We start from the raw sequence: 12,395 nt of genomic DNA, 5'->3' as shown, positions 1-12,395 counted from the left end.
AAACAATTTTGTGTTACAGACCACTGGTGCCAGAAAGACCAGACTCTCCATCACCCAGTGGTGTTTCCATGAAAAGTGACCGGTCCAAAGATGATCCTCTCAACTTCAATAAAGGAGGACAGAAGTAGGAATTTTTTTTTAAATGCTCCTTCTTTGATAGAAAATCAGTCTAAGAAAAGGAAATCACTGACACAATTTTGTGTTACAGACCACTGGTGTCAGAGAGACCAGACTCTCTATCACCCAGCGATGTTTCTATGAGAAGTGACCTCTCCAAAGATGATCCTCTCAACTTTGATAAAGACGGGGCATCTCCAAGCGACATCAGAAATAAAGAACGTGGTAAGATATTTAGTTGAATCCAATTTCAATTCCTTTGATACAGAAACATAATGATCATATGACTGTTAAATCACTGGAATAGTACATTTTTTACCATTTGTGCATACTGGCATCCCATTATTCAGTAATATTGATGGTGCCATGGAAGATAGAGATATGCTCATTAAACACATTCAGAAAGAAAGAGACTTGGTCTAACTGAAAAGAGAAAAACAAATGTTTTTTTCTGCCTGCCATAAACAATATGTGTAGTGAAGTATGTCAGGTGTTTCCTAAATCATTTAAGTTGTTCAGAGTCATGACAGATTTATTGGAGATATGTTTTTTACAGTGATAAAGAAATGTTTAGTTAGATTGCCTGAAATAATTTAAATCTGTTCATTTGAATTCACCAAAGCAGACACTTGCATGTAACTAAAATAGCTTTATGTTTATCTCGTATTATAAAGTTCTTGTTTGTTTCAAAAACAGCCAAATCTAGATAATACTTCCTGTGTTGTGCCATTATTAAAAGGAAGAATGTGTGACTTTTCGATACAGTAGATGTCGCCCTTGAGCACCAGCGTGAAACCAAAACAAACTGCTGTTTGACCACACCTCCACCAGACTTAAGCCTCCACTCTCCTCCAGCGACACACCTCCAACCCCCATCCACTCACGTAGGCATGAAGGAGTTTAGTGGAAGGGGCGGACTGCCTGTGGCCTGCATCGTACTGTTAGGCTAATGTTGGCACACATTAGCTTGTAGCGTCACACTGAATGTCAGTTGACACAGAATGACCGTGATCTGAAAACACTTGCGTGACATTCGAAATACGCAGTGAACATGTTATTCTTCTTTTCTCTATTTCTTGACTAAAACTACTTTTATACCCAAGGAGAGGAGTCGGCCGTCACATCCATGTAAACCTGATGTAAACATGGCTCTGACAACAACACAGCCAACGGGACTCGCTCTTCTCCCTCATTGTAGACAGTCATGACTCATTTACATAGGACATACATGATTTCTGCTATATTTATATGTAAAATGTTGCACATTCTTCCTTTTATCTAGCTTTCAATATTCAAGATGGTCACTTTTACTGTGCCTGTAGTGATTCAGGGCTGAATCCGACCTTTATCATTAATAATATGTTTAATTTGTTTTGTTTATGCAGAGACAGCAGAGCAACAGAAGAAGCTGATATCGACCATCAAAGAAAACTGTAGAAAAACTCTTCAAGATGGAGACAAAAATCATCCTAACCGGCTAAACACAGAACACGTCATGAGAGAAGACAAAAGGCCTGAAGAATTTACTGAAGTGAAATCACTAAAAGATATCTTCAAAGATAAAAATGGACAACCAATCAAAACTGTGCTGACTGTTGGAGAGTCTGGTATTGGAAAATCCCACCATGTGCAGAAATTCATTAAAGAGTGGTCTAAAAATGGTATTCTGAGCACAGCCAAAAATAGAGTTATTTTTCTACTTGACATCTCAAAGCTTAATTCATTCAAAGGGGAGAAATTGTCTTTAATCGAACTTCTTCATAATTTCTACCCGGAAACGAATGAATGTAAAATCTCTAACTTTGAACAGTTCAAAGTTCTGTTTGTCCTGGATGGATTGGATGCTTTTCAAACAGCTCTTGACTTTGACAACAACGACACCGTGACTGATGTGAGAGAATCAGCTTCAGTAAATGTGTTACTGACAAACCTCATCAGAGGATCTCTGCTTCCTTCTGCACAGATCTGGATAACCTCCCAACCTTCAGCTGCCAAACACTTGCCTGAGAACTGTGTTGACAGGAGGACAGAAATACGATGTAAGCTTATATGCTCTGTGAATATAGAATGTTGAATCAAACAGTGGAAACTTTAATCAGCTTAACAATAAAAAAGATTTGTCACCAGTGAACAAAAAATATTGCAATTTCATATTGGATGCCAATCTCTTGTAATTTTAGATCGCAAAATTTGTTTCACTGCATTCTGATTCCTTTGTTTTGTCTTTTTCCTTTCTTTAGATAAAAACATGAAACAAAAACTCACCACAGAGCTGAAGAAGAGAATCCTCAGTCAGCATGAAAGAAAACTGGGAGAACTTAAAACTGATACAGAACTCCATGAGATTCATGAGCCTGAAGATAAGAAAGAAAACAAATGTATCTGGGAAGCATCTTTTCTAGGTTCAAAGGAAAAAGGCGGGCAAACAGTACTTACAAAGGGAGTTGCTCGTGTCGGTAAAACGTACCAAACACAGAGGTCCATGGTACACTGGGCGAAGGGAACATCCAATAAAAACATAGACTTTGTTGTACCAATTCATTTCCGTAAGCTGACTTCAAGAAGAGAAAAAGTTCAAAACATGAACGATCTGCTTCATCATTTCCTCAATCCCAATAAACACCCAGGAGTTTCCAATTATGATGAGTGTGAAGTACTTTTTGTCCTTGATGGATTGGAAGAATGTGAACTTCCCCTGGATTTTGAAAAGAACAAGGACCTGACTGATATGGAAGAAACAGCCTCGATGGATGTGCTGCTAACAAACCTCATCAAGAGGAATTTGCTTCCCTCTGCTCATATCTGGATCATCTCACAACCTTCAGCAGCTGACAAAATCCCCTCCGGATACATCCAGAAAGTGACAGAATGTCGAGGTATGAAACTATGACTCTAACAAATTTTACAGCTAAAACCTGTTTCAGTAATCTGGATCCTGTGTTCATTATTTTGTTTGTGTGGTGATTTTAATTTTGAAAAGGAAATACTAAAGCTCAAGCTATACCTGTGTTAGAACCCTATACTGTAGGCTAGAATCTCCATTTACATATTCTACATAGAAATATAGAATGTGTACACGTGTCCTGATTATCAGCATGTTAAGTGCTCTGGTTTCATTTTGTACATATGGAGTCAGAGATGCATTGACCAATCACGTATCAACATGCTTTGGTGTATACTGGAGAAACACTGTGTGGACAGTAAAAAAACCAGGTGGAACGTTATCCTACCTACGTAATGAAATACCAGCAACCATCAGCGGTTATCTAAAGAATAGGCTAAAGTGAAAAGAAAGGATGCCTCTACGGTATATGGTACTACTTAGACAGAAAGGAATAAAACAAAGAACGGTAATTAATTGATCTCTATAAACAGATATCTGGATAAATGTGCAGCTAACAATCCACTCTGGATCGAACATCTCTAACTCAGCAACAAATTTGCTTGAAGCTGTGTTAAAGCCAATTAGTGTTAAGATTTCACGACTACCTGAAATGCATCAGAAGGGATCGGTCCAATCTCAATTAAAAAATCAAGCATTTTAAAAGTTATTTTCTTCTACTCTTGACGACAGACCTGAAAAAGCTTGCATTTTTACTTTTTACAAATCTGCATCATTATATTATTATTATAACATTATTCCTGTTAACGACATTAAGTAAATCACGAGAAAAGCCTTTTCCTTTTGTGGGCTTGTCCCATTTGTGTGAGTCAGGGAAAAGTGGTCATGTAATTTATAGTCTGCTGTTGAACTGAGACTCAATCTAGGACATTATGGACCAAAGAATGGCTGTGTTAACGTTGCACATGTAAATGCCACACTGAAAGGAATTGTTGCCTGTATATCTTTAACTGTGCGCTTCACCGGAATTATGGAGAAATTAACATCCATTCCCAGAGGCTTATCATCTGTCAGATGGTGAAAGATGATGAATGCTGAAGGGTTCTGAGATTTTGTAAAAAAGATTGCTGACATGACATGAAGATCAATCAATAATGACATTTGTTTTGTTTGTTCAGAGACCTTGGAGAGACGGAAGAAGCTGATATCCACCCTCAAAGGAAGATTTCAAAAAAACATTCAAGATGGAGACATAAATCATTCTAACCAGACAGACACAGAACACATCACGAGAGAGGAGAAAAGTATTGAAACCAAAGATGGAGAGAAAAACGAACGTACGGTGGCAACATCAGTGACTCAAGTGACTGCAGTATCTGATATCTTCAAAGATACAAATGAAAAAAAAATAAGAAATGTGCTGACTACTGGTGTGACTGGTATTGGGAAATCTTTCCATGTGAAGAGATTTATAAAAGAGTGGGCTAAAAATGCCAACAGCTCAGTTTTTACGTGGCTTTTAGATTCCATAAGGGGCCGAGTCAAAGCTCATGATGAAGAAGTTATATTTCCACTTGACCTCTCTGAGCTTAATTTGATTAGAGAGAAAAAAGTCAGCTTGTTTGAACTACTTAACCATTTCTTTGAGGAAACTCAACAAATAGTCATCTCTAACTTTGAACAGTTCAAAGTTCTGTTTGTCCTGGATGGATTGGATGCTTTTCAAACAGCTCTTGACTTTGACAACAACGACACCGTGACTGATGTGAGAGAATCAGCTTCAGTAAATGTGTTACTGACAAACCTCATCAGAGGATCTCTGCTTCCTTCTGCACAGATCTGGATAACCTCCCAACCTTCAGCTGCCAAACACTTGCCTGACAACTGTGTTGACAGGAGGACAGAAATAAGATGTAAGCTTACTGGTGCTGAATATGGAAATACAATACAAACATACATAAAGGAGAATATACAATTAAGTTATGGATTAAGTATTGACAAACATAGTTGTAGAATTAAACAACAGAACAGAGAAAGAAGGTTTAAACATATTAAATGTTAATAAAGCAATCGTATAATGAAATACGAAAAAACATCCATCCAGTACATGTTGGTGTTTGTGCCTATCCTGTTATTCGGCAAGATATCATGCTCATTAATAGTGGTTTATGAATTGCAGTAAAATTGCATCCCAAATTGTAATCATGTTAAGTGGCTAGTGTTTCTCCAAAGTAATGTTTTCTTTTTTTTTCCACAGATAAGACTGATCTTGCAAGTAAATGGAAACTCAAATCTCAGCTGAAGGAGCAATTTACTCATGTGACAATGGGGGTGGACATGCAGAAAACATCTGCTCTCCTGAATGAAATCTACACAGATCTCTACATCATAGAGGGGGAAAGAGGAGAGGTCAATATTCAACATGAGGCCATACAGATTGAAGGTGCCAAGTTCAAACCAAAGGAAACATCCATTAAGTATGATGCCATCTTTGAACCAGCAGTAGGAAAACCTAAGAACATTAAATCTGTGCTAACAACTGGAATGGCAGGCATTGGAAAATCATTTGCCACCATGAAATACATGCTGGACTGGGCTGAGGATAAGTCCCACACGGACATTTTCTTTATGTTTCCGCTGTCTTTCCGCGAGCTGAATTTGAGAAAAGATGAAATGCACAGCTTGGAGGAACTCATTTATAGTTTCTTTCCAGGAATGAAGACATCAGAAATAGAAGATTATGACAAGTATAATATCCTGATTGTCCTGGATGGTTTCGATGAGTGTCGCCTTGATCTCGTCTTCAATGAAAGTGAAGAGTGTACAGATGTGAAAAAGCAAACCTCTGTGAAAGTTCTGCTGACAAACCTCATCCAAGGCAATCTGCTTTCTAAAGCCCAAGTCTGGATCACCTCCAGACCTGCAGCATCCAACAGTATCCCTGCTGGTAAAGTTGACCGTGTTACAGAGGTACGAGGATTCAATGATGACCAGAAAGAGGAGTACTTCAGGAAGAGATTTGATGATAAAGATTTGGCTGAGAAAATCTTGTCACATGTCAAGACTTCAAGAACCGTTTACATTATGTGTCACATCCCTGTGTTTTGCTGGCTGACATCAACAGTTCTGGAGGACTTTGTGGAAAGAAAAGAAGTCGGGAAGATGCCCAGCACTCTGACTGACATGTACATACACTTCGTTTTGTTACAATGCAGACAGGCGAATGTGAAGTATGGCACAGATGAGACAAGTGAGAATTCTGAGCCAGATTCATGCTGGAACACAAGAAACAAGACCACAGTTGTTTCTCTCGGGAAGCTGGCTTTTGAAGGGCTCGAGACAGGAGACCTTGTCTTCACTGAAGAAACATTGATAGAGTGTGGTGTCAACATCACAGAGGCTGCAGTCTTCTCAGGCATCTTTACCCAGATTAAACGAGAAAGCCATGGGCTGTACCAACAGAAATTGTTCTGCTTTGTCCATCTGAGTGTTCAAGAGTTCATGGCAGCTTTCTATGCATTTCACACATTCAGTGACAAAGGTGTAAATCTGCTTGCCAAACCCCCTTCAACAGACACAGACGTGCCTGCATTAGACTTTTACAGGACAGCAGTAGACAAGGCCTTAGGTAGCAGAAATGGAGACTGGGATCTGTTTCTTCGCTTCTTGCTTGGCCTTTCTCTGGAGACAAATCAAACTCTCCTGAAAGAGCTGCTGAAGAAGACAGAAAATAACAAGGAGACCAATGAGAAAACAATTGGATACATCAAAGAAAAGATAAGAGAAGAGAACAGTGATGCTGATCAAAATTTCAATCTTTTCCACTGTCTGAATGAGCTGAATGACCAGTCTCTTGTGAAAGAAGTCAAAAAGTACCTTAAGTCAGAAACAGCCACATTTGAAAACTTCTCCACATCCCAGTGGTCGGCTCTAACCTTTGTGCTGCTGACTTCAGATGAGAAGCTGGATGTGTTTGATCTAAAAAAGTACCGCAAATCAGAGAAAGTACTTCTGGGAATGTTGCCGGTCGTCAAAGTCGCCAAAACTGCTATGTAAGTACTTTGCAATGCCCCCTCTTAATAACCTGAAAACATAAGAAAACTGATTAAATTGCTCTAGTGACTTTTTTGACCTTCCCATAGCTTCTATTTTTGGTAGAGTTTCTAATTAACAAACTCTTTCACAGGCTAAGTTGGTGTGAGCTCACTGCAGAATCATGCAAAGGTCTCTTATCCTCAGTCCTCAACTCTGCATCCTCTAACCTCACCGAGCTGGACCTGAGTCATAACGACCTGTTGGATACAGGTGTGAAGCTTCTTGCAGACGGCCTGATGAGTTTACATTGTAAACTGGAGATTCTCAAGTAAGTGTACATTGTACGCCGGGCCGCTGACTGGGAACCAGGAAAAGTTGTTGGCCGGATCTGGATACCAGAAGGGGCTGGTTGGAGCTCTGTGACGCTTAGCATTGGACTCTGTGGTGTTGGGCAATGTAGGCTCCAGGGCAGCTGCCATGGGAAGCTGAGGAGCTGGGGCAGTGGGCATCATAGGCTCTTGGATAATGGGCAGCTGTACCTCTGGGGTAATTAGGTTAACAAAGTTGGTTAAAATAACTTAATGCATGGTTTTATTTAAGGATTAAACAACCTTTCCAAATTGTTACACTGAGCATATTAAACTATGTGGAATCATAATTACAACAATTTTTCATCTATTTGAACCACATAACTCTAACCTGTCTGTGTGTGTGTGTGTGTGTGTGTGTGTGTGTGTGTGTGTGTGTGTGTGTGGTCTGCAGATTGTCAGGTTGTCAGGTGACAGAAGAAGGCTGCTCTTACCTGGCCTCAGCACTCAAGTCCAATAAGGCCTCCTCCCTGAAACATCTAGATCTAAGTTACAACTACCCAGGATGCAACGGGGCAGCTGTGCTCTCTGCTATAGCTGAGGATCCAGATATGAGCTTGACGACACTCTGGTATGTGTAGATTTTAGTTTGGAAAATGTCTCTTAATGTAATCACATTACATTCAAACAGTTGTCTTGAGTAACTTTAGATAGTGTTCCCAATTGTTTTCAAATTGGCTCCATGTGTACCCATGTTAAAGTACACTAATAGTAGAAAGTGCCAATCTAATCGTTTATTTTATTTTGATGCCAAGAATGAGCAGTCTGTTGCTCGTCTTATTTCTTAGTTAAAAATATATTTACTATATTTAAGCCTAAAATCATTATTTCCTGTTTGTACAGCTTGGAACACTGTGGAGAGCATCGCTTGAAGCCAGGGATAAAGAAATGTAAGTCTTTTTTGAACTGATTGCTAATAATTAATTACTTTAGTACCTATACTATTAGATCTTAAACTTATGCCTGATCAGTTTAAATTCATGTTAGATGATGAGCCGTTGTCAACATACTATGATTTAATATAGTCCAAGTATTATGTTTGGATTTGTCCAGTACAACATAGCTTTTAACCTTAAACCACTACAAAATAAAGAAAACCCCTTATTCATATGTTCTTTCATTCTGTGACAGATGATGGAGAACTGACGTTTGATGAAAACACAGTAAACAAGAGGCTTGTTCTGTCAGAAGGAAACAGGAAAGTGAAAACAATAAAGCCGGAGGAGAAAGTGGAACGACCAGAAAACGAGTACAGGTTCAAAAGATCTCAGGTGTTTTGTAAGGAGAGCCAGAGTGGCCTCTTTTACTGGGAGGTGGAGTGGAAAGGGACTGTTGGCATTGCAGTAGCATATAGAGGAGTAGGTAGGAAATGGGACAGTAAGTGTGGCTTAGGATGCAATGACATGTCGTGGAGTCTGCTCTGCTCCAAGGATAGATACACTGCCAGACATGGAAAGACATCCAAACATATTACTGATCTGTTTTCCCAAAAAATTGCTGTGTTACTAGATTGGGAAGCTGGAACTCTGACTTATTACAGTGACATATCAGGAGAGCTGAGCCTCATACACACCTTCCATGCCAACTTCACAAAACCAGTCTATCCAAGCTTTTGGTTTAAGAGGGGCTCTGTGACTCTTTGCAAGATAGACAAAACCCCTCTGCGATGGAGTGCAATCAAGCGTCAAAGTCCAAAGCTGACGAAAAAAGCTAAAGCGAAAGCGATTAAATCGTCAGCACCTAAAGGGGCAACTCGAGGCTGGCAGTAAAAGTGAATAAGTCCTCATTGATGCCCATGATCATCGCATTGCATCTCAAGCCACCTTTTCCTAACCTGAATCATTTTGTTACCGTGAGTGAAAAATATGCAGATTTTTTTATTAGAACTACAGACAAATCTTGAAGTTACCTTTCTGTTCCGAAGAAAATAGGGGCCAACGTTTAATTGCTCTACTGTAAAAAAATGAAATTTTGAAATTGTGAAAAGTTTCAATCTGGTTACTTGTAGTTCCACAGCACTGAGACTGCTCAGGAACAAATACAAATGACCTTTTAGTTTGTGCTTATGAAGGCATGTGGTCAGTGCATGTACTCGTAGTGCAGCCTTTTTCACCATTAATCATGACATCCTATAGAACAGACTGAAGCCTTGGATAAGGGTATAGTATATAGTACAGCCTTAGAGTGTATGATATCTTTTCTGATGGATGGATTTTTGGTACCAATTTTATTTTCATCATCCATGCGTCCTGGGGAACATCATATAAACAGAATCTGGCTGAAATCTTAAGAGGACAGAGCGTTTGCTGCGAGAGCTCCGAAGTTTGGAATGATCTGCATTAGGAGATCAGGTCAGCTGAAAAAGTTTGAGTTCCTAATTAAAACATTCTGAAAGTCTTTCCTGATTTTACTAAAGTATAATGTTTTGAATTGTATATCTTAGAAAATGAGAATATTTAGTTCGTATTCTTTTCTTTTGCTTATGATTTCATGGCCTGCCCATTTCATTTTGCTGCCTTTGAAGCTCTCTAACTTTGATTTTTTAAAAGAGCTCTACACATAAATTAATAAATAAATAGATGTTATTACTTTGGCAGCTGTCCGTGATCTTGAACAGTTTAATGTATTTTATGTAACAATGCATGGACATTGGTTGGTCTGTAATAATAAATGTTTAGTGTGTATCTTTAAGCTAAACTGTACTCTAGTAGTAGGGCATGGTTGCATCCACTGCTGCACAGAGATCATATGTGAATATAATAATTTCTGATGTTTGTGTTTTTATACCTGTAAATAAACTAATGCAAAAAAAAAAATCAAACTGACCATTAAGTGCATTTATGTTTGTGTTTACATAACTGTGTTTGCTGTCACTGTGACCAGTTCAACACTATCCTAAATACACAGGGTGGATTATTCAACATTCAGTCATAACCATAGCCTACATGATTCTGATACCACACACACAAAGACTTTCAACTATTAGTCACATTAAATTGACGTCTTTGACAGCCAAATCTGTCCCTTTTCGGCTCCTGTCCCCTCTATTGATCTGCTGCTGTTAAGTGACATTCTTCATTCAGAGCGCCTCTCACTCCTTCTGCCCCTGTAGATTTGTTTAGAGTAGAGAGCTGTGTGTGCTAGCTGAGAGTTACATGAATGAGTGTTTGTGTGAGTTTACTGAAAGGGGCCAAGGGACTGTGTACATGTGTGGATGTCATTGGTTAAAAACTTAAAGGGCCCATATTATGCTTTTTCTGGTTTTATATGCCCTTTAGTGTATTTTCCATGTGTCCTGTGCATGTTTAGGAACATCTATTTGCAAAAATTCAAAGTCCGCAGCTTCTCCTACGTCCTCCTGTTAGCTGTAGCATTAGCTGTGTAGCATAATTCAATTATTAAGATGTTATATCTTTATTTAACCTCGGATTTAAAAGGGGGGGCACCACTTCCTGTTAAAGGAGGAAAATAACTTTAATGGTATAAGTTAATTAATTAATCAGTCAGTTTCATATCTTGAAAGAAGTAAGTTCTGGAAATGTTAAACAAGAAAACACACAGACAAAGTCCTGAATTTTATGTGTAAAATTTCATATAAAAGGGGTAAACAATAATGTATAGATGAAACAGATAAAGAATAGGATTATTATGATCAGGATAATGCAATTCTAATGTATGGTGACATTATATATTTAGTAATGAGATAAGACGCGGTATTGTTTGAATGACTTGATCAGAAAATGGTCAAAAAGAAAAAGTTGATAAAGGAATTTTAGGATTCTATTTGGATTTAAAGGAGGGCTCTGAATAGACACGACTCAAGACTTAATCTTCCAACACCCCTTGCCACCAGCAGTCTTACTGTGAGATGTGTTCAATTGAACTCCGCCGGCTGGTCCCGCGTTTCAGTCTCTGGCAAGCGGTTCTTTTCAGGTCCACGGGTCAGATTAGATGCCTTGACAACTTGGTCGGAGTGTGCAGCTGGGATGGAGATTGTACGTCGGTTCAGCCGTCGTCTCAGAAGCTCCAAGAGGATCCAACAGGAAAAATATTAAAGAGTCTTTTGATACGTCAATTTCCAATTCAGATTAACTGGATGGCCATTTGATGAATCCAAACTAAGAAATTGCCGTTCAAAATTGAAGAGCAAAGACTTTAGAGAAGAAAGTTCAAAAACCTTGCTTGAGCCAGAAAGAATTGATGTTTCCAAAAATTGTGCGTGCAAAAAAAAGTTCAGCAGAGACTCGTCTCTACGGCACAAACTTAAAAGAAGTGATTCGGACCGAAGTCCGAAGAGAAGCGAGCAAGCGCTGAAGCTCTAAACTTCAACAAACCAAAACTAAAAACTAAAACTAAAACTAAAGATCTGAGCTGAGTGTGAACTCTTATCAGCTGGGGGCGAAGGAGGGGGGCCTGCAGGGGAAGGGTGACTCCCATTCTGACCGGAGGACAATTGTTTAAACTAAACTGAGTTTACTCAATAAGATTAAGAATAAGAATCTAAACATATATACGTCACCATACATTCATTTTGATATTATTTCTATCAGATCCACGTTGATGTAGGTTCACGTCATATATTTAGACAAGCATTTCTATCAGATTCATGTTGAGATGAAAATCACACCATCTGGGAACATCCTCAGTTAATCCCATCCTGTAGGTGAACAAAACCATGTTATACAGTCAACATTCTTAATAAGACATATTAATAAAGTAGGAAAAGAAGTTGGTGTCTTTAAATAACACCATCTATAGCTAATATGAAAGACTATGCTTTATAACACGTCTAAATGTATAATTATGAAGGTTATGTATTCATGGATATTCTAACACTAGATGGCAATAGCGCTCCACGTCAAATTCCTATTAAAACTCATATAACTCTTATTCCTATTCTGAAGATCAGATTTTGAGTTTAAAAAGATGATTATAATACATTCAATGTGACAATTACAAATATCTAGATGAAGAAAGACATAAATGTTCATTTGATGCAGAATTGAAAGTTGTGGTTTAATTCAGTTCTTCAG

The 12,395-nt window shown here is 38.6% G+C and overlaps 2 protein-coding genes across 3 annotated transcripts in view; both read left to right on the top strand.

Annotated features, from left to right (window-relative positions):
- The window catches only part of LOC132990158 (uncharacterized), a 411,085-nt gene extending 401,505 nt beyond the window's left edge, over positions 1 to 9,580 (top strand). The window contains exons 1-9 of one of the 2 annotated variants that reach the window (XM_061058260.1): positions 191 to 342; positions 1,503 to 2,156; positions 2,358 to 2,993; positions 4,138 to 4,872; positions 5,217 to 7,011; positions 7,146 to 7,322; positions 7,757 to 7,933; positions 8,206 to 8,252; positions 8,494 to 9,580. In XM_061058260.1, the coding sequence (XP_060914243.1) occupies positions 258 to 342; positions 1,503 to 2,156; positions 2,358 to 2,993; positions 4,138 to 4,872; positions 5,217 to 7,011; positions 7,146 to 7,322; positions 7,757 to 7,933; positions 8,206 to 8,252; positions 8,494 to 9,131 (4,944 nt within the window). In that variant the 5' untranslated portion in view covers positions 191 to 257 and the 3' untranslated portion in view covers positions 9,132 to 9,580. Of the gene's footprint in view, positions 1 to 190; positions 343 to 1,502; positions 2,157 to 2,357; positions 2,994 to 4,137; positions 4,873 to 5,216; positions 7,012 to 7,145; positions 7,323 to 7,756; positions 7,934 to 8,205; positions 8,253 to 8,493 lie in introns of those variants that run through there. The other variant, XM_061058261.1, reaches the window with a different exon arrangement.
- LOC132989524 (104 kDa microneme/rhoptry antigen-like) overlaps positions 1 to 12,395 on the top strand; it is a 56,429-nt gene that overhangs the window by 13,734 nt on the left and 30,300 nt on the right. The window contains exon 11 of the mRNA XM_061057214.1: positions 20 to 124. Within this exon, the coding sequence (XP_060913197.1) occupies positions 20 to 124 (105 nt within the window). The remainder of the gene's footprint in view (positions 1 to 19; positions 125 to 12,395) is intronic.

The sequence above is a fragment of the Labrus mixtus genome, chromosome 15 (genome assembly GCF_963584025.1).
Source record: "Labrus mixtus chromosome 15, fLabMix1.1, whole genome shotgun sequence".
NCBI classification, from domain to species: domain Eukaryota; kingdom Metazoa; phylum Chordata; class Actinopteri; order Labriformes; family Labridae; genus Labrus; species Labrus mixtus.
This window is presented reverse-complemented; position numbering and strand designations above follow the sequence as displayed.